We start from the raw sequence: 11,629 nt of genomic DNA on the forward strand, positions 1-11,629 counted from the left end.
ATTCAATTAACAAAGCATGGATTATGACAACACATTTTAGAAGGAAAATATAATGTGTACTTCCATTTTTTACTCTCACACGCAAAATCTTGATATAGACATTTGTGTTGAGACCCACATGGGCTCCAAACTTGCTACATTTAGCCCCAAATAAAGACCCATTTAATCAAGTGTGATAGTGTGACACAAGTCGCTCCACGCATTTTGACTTAGCGTGAGTTTCCCTCTTTCTTCTTATCACCTCTAGTCCTCTAGGACACACCGTCGAGTCAATCGCATTCACGTAGAGCTCTACGCTTTTCCGAAGTCCATGCAATGGTTGTCCGAGTCCTACGACATGGCTCACCTCATGGGCCTAGCTAGTTCTTCCCTTCCTACCATTCCTATGATATTTTTTTATTTCAACTTTCATTCCAATTTTGTGAATATGTGATGTTTTGTGAATTACTGAATTGTGATTTGTGTGACAAACTGGAAAGTGAAAATTGGGATAAAGGCTTGACAACAATTGAACTGTTACTACCATTGATTCCTTTTCATAAATTCCATGAGGCCCCTTGACTGCCTTGAGTTAAAAAAAAACAGGTAATAACATCAGTTTAGTAGGCTTTTTAAGCCTTTTGTCTTGATTCATTGAATCTTGAGTGCATGGTTTATGGTCAGGGCCGTTCCAATAAAAAATGAAGTCCTGTGCAATATCTTAAATTGGGTCCATTTTTTCAAATAATGTGTATATATATAAATAATAGTTGTTCAAAAAATTGTGTCAAAAATTCAAAAAATAATTATTGTATAAAAAGTTGTAAGGTTGAACTTCAAGTAGTTTAGTTTGAATTCTTTTTTTTTTCTTTCAATACGAACAAAATCAAAATATGATAAAAACTGATCAAACCCGAAAAATCATTATCCAATGTGATTAATTACTTAAATTAAACGGATTGGACATACATAATAAAAAATAAAAAATCGAAAGGCTTGGTGGTTCATAAAACCGAATTGCCCAAACTCGTTCGTTGCACAAGGCTAATAATCATGGGCTTCCCCTTAATGTGTGCAGGAATAGTCCTTTGGCAAATTATTGCGTGGACCAAAACGACGTCGTTATGACATTAAAAAAATTCATTTAGTCAATAACGGTGTAATTTGCTCAACCGTTTATGTGTTAGAATATTGAACATTCTGTTATAAGATAATGTATTTTATGAGTTAGAATAATGTATTTTATGTGTTAGAATAATTAACATTCTGGGGTAAAATAATGTATTTTATGAATTAGAATAATGTACTTTGTATTATAATAATGAACTTTTTGAGTAAGATAATGTATTTTATATAAGTTATAAAAATGTATGTTGTAGCAGTGGGGAGGAAATGCAGGTCGCGTGGAAAAAAATTATTGTGCAACCTAACAAGACTATGTTTGTTACTGCACTTTTTGAGCAACTTAGTTTTTATACAATTTTTGCATATGGAAGTCGTCATAAGGAAACATTGATAAAAGAAATTTTTGAACTTTTTTCCCACGACTATAGTGTTACTTGTAGAATTGGTTCACGACTTTTAAACTTTACAATTTTGGTCCACGACTATTGTTTTTGTTGCAAAAATGGTCCTTCCGGTAGCTTTTCAGTCAACTACTCGCCGGAAAGCAAAAACCGGCGGATTTTCCGCCAAATTTTTCTCAGAAAAAATAGCCGGCAGATTTTCCATCAATTTCTTGCCGGAAAAAAATTTCTCTTTCAAGTAGGATTAAAATCATTTCTAAAAAACTAATTCATTTCTATAAAACATATGTAGCCAATTTAATTATTTTGGTTTTGGTAAACTAATTAAAGTTAAGACTAACTCATTTCTAAAAACATACGTAGTCAATTTAATTATTTTGATTTTGCTAAACTAATTAAAGTTTAAACTAATTCATTTCTAAAAACATATGTAGCCAATTTAATCTTAGTAAATTAAGTACAAATTCAAAATTATTAGTACAAATTCAAGATCAACAAATATAATATTATTAATTAAGATTAAATTTAAACTAAAAAGTAAAAAAAATTGAATAATATTAATAATTCGTACAGGAATTTGTGTTGGCGGATGTTAATACTGGGCAAAATTATTCAAAATTGGGTACAATGTGTACCCAATTTGCTACATATGTTTACCAAAAAAATTATTTTGTTTTAGTTTACAAAAATCAAAATAATTAAATTGACTACATATGTTTTTAGAAATGAATTAGTTTTAACTTTAATTAGTTTTTTTAGAAATGTCCATTTTAATCGTACTTGAAAGAGAAATTTTTTTCCGGCGAGAAATTGACGGAAAATCTGTCAATTTTTTTCCCGGCCATAATTTGTATTATTTATTGCTAGTTTGTATTATTAACTTAAGCTACATATATCTAATTTGTATTATTTACTGATAGTTTTATTAAATAACGAAACGTAATGCCATTGAAGAATATCCTTTTATTATGACCAATATTGGGTCTCTCACTACAACAAACTGATTTTTTTGCGACATACACTTAACGGCGGTTATATATAACCGTTGGTAGATGAGTATTTTGCGGCAGTTATAACAACCGCCTCTAAATCTTGTACAACTAAATTAGATGTTAGTAACTATATCCACAAAGAGCATTAATGTGTCGTTAATTTAATGCGTATTTTAGCGGCGGTTATATGACTACCGGTAAAACTCAAACTAAAATTAGTTTCATATATTTATTGTAAGTGCTTAAAAAAAATAATTTCACTAACCAAACTATAATCCTGTTTTTAGTGTTTTTCACTGCAGAAATTAAAATATATATTGGAATGGTTCTATTCTTCAACCTGTCGTTTCTCCCAAATTTCAATTTTTTCCAATTCTTCCACAATCCCTAGTGATTTCTATAACACAAGGAAGCAGATGGAGTTCGATTACTGAATCTTTCATTCAATTCCCAATTCTTCCACAATCATTGAATTGTTCATTCGATTCTTTTGTTTGTAGTATTGTATTTATAGTCATGGGGCTTTAAGCATGACCACACACACGCAAATAGAGAAAATTAGGGATGGTTTACCAAAAAAAAAAATAAAAAATGAAGGATTTTATGAAAAAACAAATAATTGGAGAAGTAGAAGAATGGAAAATGGAAAACTTGTTTACTAAAATCACCTCTCCAATTGCCTAACTCCTCTCCATTCTCCATTTGAGTCCCTGACCACACCACCACAGCTTGCTTCTCCTGGTCAGGCCTGTCCCTGGGCAAGGGCGGGCTGGGCCCTTGCCCAGGGCCCACACTTGAAAGGGGCCCACCCTAGTCCACCACCTTATATATATATACTATAGAGTTTAGGTATAGGTATTTAATGTACATTTAAGTAGTGTAAATTTGATTTAGTTTAGTTGGTTGGATTTATGATTTTCAATGTTGATGAGGTCATGGGGTCAAATCTTCATGGGTGCACATATTTTTATTATTGTTTTTTGTTATACTTTAAATTTTCGCTCCCAAGACAAATTTAGGGATATTATATATAGGGGTGTTAGCGAACAGAGCTTTCGACAAACTACTCGTGTTCGAGCTCGGTAAGAGTTCGCTTATGTTCGTTTGTTAAGGTAAACGAACATTAACAAACAAAATTTAGAGCTCGGTTAATAAATAAACAGAGTTTGAACAGTGGTAAGCTCGTTTGCTAAGTGTTCGCGAACAAACTCGTTTGTGTTCGTTTAGTAGTGTTCGTGAACAAGCTCGTTTGTGTTCGTTTAGTAATGTTCGCGAACAAGCTCATTTAATGTTCGTTTAATAATAATGTTCACAAACATGTTTACAAACATATAAATTGTTCATGAACGTAGATTATTTATTGTTCACGAACAAATTTTGTTCATGAACATATGCAGGTGTTTGGTTATTAAATGTTCACAAACGTGTTCATGAACATAAATGAACATGTTTGTGAACGTGTTTGTTAACGTTTGCGAACATGTTCGTGAACGTGTTCGTTAACGTTAACGAACAACGAACACGTTCGTGAACGTGTTCGCGAACGTTAATGAACACTAACGAACGGTTAACAAACGAACACGAACAGGATTTTTAAAAACCTTAACAAACGAACACGAACATGAACACCCCAAAATCCTTAACAAACAAACACGAACAGCCTCTGTTCGTTTATGTTCGGTTCGTTAACAGCCCTAATTATATAGTATTAAAATTAAAATTAAAATTATAACTTATGAAATTTAATTTTCCCTCCCTACTCTTTAGAAGATGAATTTAAAAATATTATATAGTATTCAAATTATAACATATGGAATTTATTTCTTTTTCTAATTATATTTTATAAGTTGTAACTATGTAATTTTTTTTACATTTCTATAATTATAATGAAATTTATAGTATAGATTAATTTGTGATTCATATCAAATTTTGAATCTATTTCTATTCGAGTAATTTACTAATATTTAGAATATGTGTTATTTTGTGGACTTTATAATGATTTATATATATATATAATATATTCTGTGTTTTAGTTTTGAAATAATTTTAAAAGATATTTTTTTTTATAAATTATTTAGTCAATGTAGTTTAGAAGTTCTATTATGCGTTATTGTATTCATATTAATCTAAAAAAATGAAATTGATCTAACTAAAAGAAAAGTATTTATAAATATGATATCAATAGAGAACATGCGTGATTTATAATGTGTTTTTTGTTTGAACTATTTTATCCCATTAATCATGTTTTATATTTTGTTATGAATATCATTTATCACGTTTTAAAGTGTTTTGATTTATTACTCCTGATAATTAAGATTTCATGCTCTACTCTTATTTATAAGTTGTGTTTTATATATATTTTTTATTAATAATTACTTTATTATTTATTATAATAACAATGTGATTGTCTATAAGCTCATTTGGTTTTAAATTTTTTATTCATTTTTACTAACTATAATTCTTTATTTATGAAGACACATATGCAATTATTGAATATTTTGTATTTTTTGAGCCAACAAAGAAAAATTCATTCATAACTAATGAAAGCATCTAGAGTTGTTTTCACTACTATTATTATTATTGTTTATGCACAATTGTTAAAAACTTGTAAATCTTATTTCAAGATATTTGTTAATTGTCATTAGTTTTTTTTTCTGTAGTTACGCATATATATTTTCACGAATGGCCCATTTTGTATGCTATGCCCCGGGCCTTTAAAACGATAGGAACGGGCCTGCTCCTGGTCCAAGGACGAAAATCCAAATCTCATTTTGAACCAGGATTTACAATTCAAGGTGGAGCCGGGTCCAAGATATTATTTGCCAAATTTTCGTGCATTTGCGTCTACAATATGCTAATTAATATGAATGTATGAAATTCAAAATTCAGTAATTTTTAATGCAACCATGGATTTTCATCCAACCTGTTGCTACATAAATTTCACNATTTAGAGCTCGGTTAATAAATAAACAGAGTTTGAACAGTGGTAAGCTCGTTTGCTAAGTGTTCGCGAACAAACTCGTTTGTGTTCGTTTAGTAGTGTTCGTGAACAAGCTCGTTTGTGTTCGTTTAGTAATGTTCGCGAACAAGCTCATTTAATGTTCGTTTAATAATAATGTTCACAAACATGTTTACAAACATATAAATTGTTCATGAACGTAGATTATTTATTGTTCACGAACAAATTTTGTTCATGAACATATGCAGGTGTTTGGTTATTAAATGTTCACAAACGTGTTCATGAACATAAATGAACATGTTTGTGAACGTGTTTGTTAACGTTTGCGAACATGTTCGTGAACGTGTTCGTTAACGTTAACGAACAACGAACACGTTCGTGAACGTGTTCGCGAACGTTAATGAACACTAACGAACGGTTAACAAACGAACACGAACAGGATTTTTAAAAACCTTAACAAACGAACACGAACATGAACACCCCAAAATCCTTAACAAACAAACACGAACAGCCTCTGTTCGTTTATGTTCGGTTCGTTAACAGCCCTAATTATATAGTATTAAAATTAAAATTAAAATTATAACTTATGAAATTTAATTTTCCCTCCCTACTCTTTAGAAGATGAATTTAAAAATATTATATAGTATTCAAATTATAACATATGGAATTTATTTCTTTTTCTAATTATATTTTATAAGTTGTAACTATGTAATTTTTTTTACATTTCTATAATTATAATGAAATTTATAGTATAGATTAATTTGTGATTCATATCAAATTTTGAATCTATTTCTATTCGAGTAATTTACTAATATTTAGAATATGTGTTATTTTGTGGACTTTATAATGATTTATATATATATATAATATATTCTGTGTTTTAGTTTTGAAATAATTTTAAAAGATATTTTTTTTTATAAATTATTTAGTCAATGTAGTTTAGAAGTTCTATTATGCGTTATTGTATTCATATTAATCTAAAAAAATGAAATTGATCTAACTAAAAGAAAAGTATTTATAAATATGATATCAATAGAGAACATGCGTGATTTATAATGTGTTTTTTGTTTGAACTATTTTATCCCATTAATCATGTTTTATATTTTGTTATGAATATCATTTATCACGTTTTAAAGTGTTTTGATTTATTACTCCTGATAATTAAGATTTCATGCTCTACTCTTATTTATAAGTTGTGTTTTATATATATTTTTTATTAATAATTACTTTATTATTTATTATAATAACAATGTGATTGTCTATAAGCTCATTTGGTTTTAAATTTTTTATTCATTTTTACTAACTATAATTCTTTATTTATGAAGACACATATGCAATTATTGAATATTTTGTATTTTTTGAGCCAACAAAGAAAAATTCATTCATAACTAATGAAAGCATCTAGAGTTGTTTTCACTACTATTATTATTATTGTTTATGCACAATTGTTAAAAACTTGTAAATCTTATTTCAAGATATTTGTTAATTGTCATTAGTTTTTTTTTCTGTAGTTACGCATATATATTTTCACGAATGGCCCATTTTGTATGCTATGCCCCGGGCCTTTAAAACGATAGGAACGGGCCTGCTCCTGGTCCAAGGACGAAAATCCAAATCTCATTTTGAACCAGGATTTACAATTCAAGGTGGAGCCGGGTCCAAGATATTATTTGCCAAATTTTCGTGCATTTGCGTCTACAATATGCTAATTAATATGAATGTATGAAATTCAAAATTCAGTAATTTTTAATGCAACCATGGATTTTCATCCAACCTGTTGCTACATAAATTTCACTTCAATTCTTTTTTTTTCAACTTCCACACCACATCTCAACTTTTGTTTGCGTATATATTCATCTTTGGAGATCTCGGATTAATCAAGAAAGACAACTCAAGAAAACCAAGGTGAAGTACAGAGACTCCAAAACTTGTCTGTGTTTAAGAATTAAGAATGAGATGATGATGGGGTAAAATAAGTAAAATGTGGCTAAGGATCAGAGAAACAAAACAGTGAAAGGTTAGATTATCTGTACAATTTCACTTGGCTTCAAAAATAAAACAGTTCAGACTTCAGATGGAGAAATTATAGTTAATTTAATTTAATTATGAATTGATTATAAAACAACAATTTTATTAATATGGTAAAACATGTATGAGAACGAACATTATATGTGTCTTATGTGTATAACAATGAATTCAAAATAAGACTTAAAATGAGAACAATAAAACAGTTGAAACATTAGATGAAATTGAGGTGCTGAAATATAATGCCAAGGCATCATCCGTCAGATCTCTAAACATCCCACAACCAGAAACCAAAATAAATAACAGAGTTGTCACATTCTTCAAAAGCTGTCTTCAAACAATTTCTCCTCATCATATTCTTCCTCTGAGATGTTTACTCTTTCAGGCTGGAAACAGTAAATTAAGTTTAAAAAAATAGTGAACAGATAGGTAAGGAAATATATAGAGAAAAATGAGATAAAGTGAGGGAAAACAGATAACTATTCCTTGCATATAAACAAGTAGAATGAGATGTGAGAAATGGTCAGAGATATATTATATTAGATGGATAGAAAGAGACCTAATGTTTTCGGGAACGAACAAGGATGGAATTTCCATAGTTGTTGAGCTTCTCATCTTGAATCCACTTTGCAGAAGTCAGAAGTGAATCATGACAGTAGTTTAACTCAATCAATGCTAGCGTGGTGATATCCACAAAGCCACTAGGAATCTCTTGCAATTCGGTGCATTTACGTAACTCTAAACATTCGAGCACTGGAAAATGGTCACCCTCAGCATTCCAATATTCAAGATATCTGCTTTGAATTACCAACCACTTCAATCGACGGAACCCTTCCTCAGATGTCTCCCACTCTCTGTCTTGGCAAGCATCTATCAATTTTAGAACCTCTAGATTCGGCAACATACCAATAAGCTTCATATCACTCCATGGCAACCTAGTATCAAAGAATTTGAGCTTCTTAAGATTTGGTAGAAAACTAGTTGCCCATGGGATACCGCTACATGGAATATGTTCGAGACGATACCACCTTCTGATGCTTAGTGCCTCAAGCTGCCCCAAGTGCACCAAATTATAAAAACAATCTGGACCTTCATCATATCCACCTTCAATCCCCAATTTTTTTACATTTGGAATTCTTGTAAATAGATCCTGTGTACAGAGTTTAGAATGCAACCAAGATATATTCTCTAAGGTTTTATGAACAACCGAACAAGTTCCTAATGAAAGAATTCGTCCAACACAAAAATTCCTTAATAGTGGCATTTTCGAAATTGTAAATGCCACATTCGGTTTCCAATGAACATATCCTTTACGAATAATAAAGCTTTGCATATTCCTATGTTCAAAGTGCTTTACATAAATAGGAACGCGATCACTTTGTGATTGATAGGTCAAAGCAAAGTATCTCAAATGAACAAGAATGGCAAACATATTTACCCCAGTTGAATTGTAACAATGTCCACATTCAATGTCTACTACTCTTAGCAGTTTTAAGTGTGAAATTAGAAGTTCATCAAGCACACGAAAGTAAAATCCAAATGTGTAATCAAACCTTGAGTGTAAGGAATGAGATTTGTCAAAGCGCTTATCTCCTGACTTGATTTGATTATTCAAACATTCTGATGTATCACTTATCCAACGACAAGGTTTTGAAAACAAGTGTTGTGATTTCCTCTTGTAAAATGGAAGTTTTTCATCTCCAATCACATTCAATAGAGTTTCACGTCCAGCTTCTTTCAAGCACAAATCTCGCAATAAATCATGTATCCTTATTGTCTTCATTTTTCCATTGTAGCTCTGTTTGCTAATTATAACAAGACTTCTATCAACAAGATTTTGCAAGCATTCAATGGCCACTTTCTCCATATTCACATGCTTCACAGCCCTCAAAAATCCCTCTGCTGTCCACAACCTAACCAATTTCTTCACAGGAATCTCACAGTCTTCCCGAAAAACTCCAAAATAAAGAAAACAAGCTTTTAAGTGGTGTGGTAATTGGTGGTAACTTAGATATAGTATTCTGGAACATGTATCATTAGAACCACCAATTACACTTTTTGCAACATTCTTCCACTCTTCCTCCTCCTCCTTTATCTTGGAGAGAAGACTAGCAACTACAATAATGGCCAGAGGTAATCCTTCACATTTCTTCACTATGTCTCTACCAATTTGCTCAAACACCGAAAGAAATTCAGTTTTACCAAACACTTTGCAGTAGAGATTCCAACTTTCATTGGCATCTAAGAAAGGCATGTTAAGGAGAGAGTTAGTTGAACTCGCATATTCAGCAACTTCCATGAGTCGAGAAGTCAACAGTATACGGCTTCCATTATTATCATCTGGAAAGCATCTCTGCACACTATCCCAAGCAGTAGTGCTCCATATATCATCAATCACTATCAAATATCTCTGACCCCTCAAATGTTTACACAGACTTTCTGCAAATTGGTGTTGGCGATCACTTGATGCTGCAGTAACACAACTAAGAAGACATCGGAGCATTTGTTCTACGTTATATTCTTGGGATACAGTAACCCATGCTCGCTTGTCAAAATGAGAAGTAGTTAATGGATGTTCATAAAGTTTGTGTGCTAAAGTGGTCTTGCCTATTCCTCCCATGCCAACAATCGACACAATATGTCTGCTCTTAGTTGATTGTTGCCTGAGCTGATCCAATATCTTCGTGAACACCTCGTGGCATCCGACCATTGTAGTGTCGAACTTTGAAGAGTTTTTGAAAAATTTATTAGTCACAATAATGTTGTTGTGTACTAGATGAGGCAGTGATGATCCTTTCACAAGCAGTAGTCCTCTTCGTCGGATCCGACCAAGGAGTGAAACCTTTGCAAGCCTAATCAACTCATTCCTGTGGTAATCAGTCCGTTTTTCTGCTTCAATGAAGATTTGATGAAGCCTGAGGAGGGAAGCTGTTATATGAAGGCTGTCCTTTGCTAGATAAATGGGAGTCAACTCCATCTCAATCCTTTCTTCCAATTTGAACGATGCATCTCTGATCTCTGCCTCTAAATCTTTCATCACCCTCACCCTCGCATCATCATAGGGGATCTCAGATTTCTCAAGACTTTGTTGCAGCAAGCCCAGATTTTGATGGAGAGAAACTATGTTTTGTTTGATTTCAGCCATCTCCCTGAGGCGAGAAGTCAAAAGTATAGTATCCCAAGCAAGCTGCTGCTGCTTTCCATAAAGCCTGGGGAGACAAGCCTTTATACCAAGACGCTTTGATGATGCTTCTTCGTCCAATTCCATCTCTCTCATCTGTGCCTCAAGAATTTGTTGCAGCAGGCCAAGATTTTCATATTTTTCATCTCTGATCTCTGCCTCTAATTCTGCAAGCTGCTGCAGCTTTTCACTTTTAATCAACTTCTTCTTCTTAGGGTAATAATCACTTGAAGAAGACGCTTCTTCCAACCCCATCTCTCTCATCTCAGCCTCTGCATCCTCTCCATCTTTCATCGCCCCCGCATCATCATTGCCAATCTCAGATTTCTCAAGAATTTGTTGCAGCAAACCAAGATTTTCATTGCCATCTCTAATCTGTGCCTCTAAATCTTCAAGAGGGAAGGGTGGTTGTGATTGCAAGAAATTTAGAGAAAGTGTTTCCATAAGTGAAGTTACAGCAGCGTATGCCATTTGCGCCGGTCGATCAGAGCAGAACACGTACAACTCAGAAGAATTGCATAGATCGATCTTGTGCAATGTAAACCGGAGTTCATTGGTCAACGCCAGAGTTCAATAAACGTGATTTTAAAATTAGCGGTAAGTTGCCTAGCTTCTATCATTCTTGTCATAATTGCAATTTTAGTCCCTAAATTATAGGACAAGTGCAAGTGTAGTTCTTAATTATCATAATTTATAAATGTGGCTCTTAATTAGTCCTGAAAATGATTTAATTTGTGGTTGGTTAAAAAATATATTAGAAACCAAAACTGTAACTTTTATAAACAACTATTTTAGAATGTGTTTGAAAATTCAAAAAATTATTTTCAGAAATAATTGATCAGGTTTCCAGTAATTAGTCCCGAAAACGATTTAAAAGAAAATGAGAAAATTGCATATTTAGTCCCTGAGATATACCCAAAGTATCGACTTAGTCCCTGAGTTATGGCCGTATTCGAGTTTAGTCCCT

General features: G+C 32.2%; 2 protein-coding genes across 2 annotated transcripts; both read right to left on the reverse strand.

Moving 5' to 3' along the window:
* Positions 1-7,566: 7,566 nt before the first annotated feature.
* On the reverse strand, positions 7,567-8,751 carry LOC116033964 (putative late blight resistance protein homolog R1B-13). Its single transcript, XM_031276522.1, has 2 exons — positions 8,041-8,751; positions 7,567-7,867 (listed from the first exon to the last, which is right to left on the reverse strand). The coding sequence occupies exon 1, from the start codon at positions 8,743-8,745 to the stop codon at positions 8,041-8,043; it is 705 nt and encodes a 234-aa protein (XP_031132382.1). The 5' UTR covers positions 8,746-8,751; the 3' UTR covers positions 7,567-7,867.
* A 40-nt stretch (positions 8,752-8,791) lies between these two features.
* Positions 8,792-11,133, reverse strand: LOC115996147 (putative late blight resistance protein homolog R1B-17). The gene is made up of 2 exons (XM_031235289.1): positions 8,920-11,133; positions 8,792-8,818 (listed from the first exon to the last, which is right to left on the reverse strand). Exons 1-2 carry the CDS (start codon positions 11,131-11,133, stop codon positions 8,792-8,794), a joined length of 2,241 nt encoding a protein of 746 aa, XP_031091149.1.
* Between the last annotated feature and the right edge of the window lie 496 nt (positions 11,134-11,629).

Source organism: Ipomoea triloba, chromosome 11 (genome assembly GCF_003576645.1).
Source record: "Ipomoea triloba cultivar NCNSP0323 chromosome 11, ASM357664v1".
Classification (NCBI taxonomy): Eukaryota; Viridiplantae; Streptophyta; class Magnoliopsida; order Solanales; family Convolvulaceae; genus Ipomoea; species Ipomoea triloba.

Coding starts and splice junctions, on each gene's coding strand:
- LOC116033964 (XM_031276522.1), bottom strand. CDS start 8,745: ATGCCACTATTAAGGAATTTTTGTGTTGGACGAATTCTTTCATTAGGA.
- LOC115996147 (XM_031235289.1), bottom strand. CDS start 11,133: ATGGCATACGCTGCTGTAACTTCACTTATGGAAACACTTTCTCTAAAT. Junction 8,819..8,919: donor ATTGTTACAATTCAACTGGG/GTAAATATGTTT, acceptor CTTTGAACATAG/GAATATGCAAAGCTTTATTA.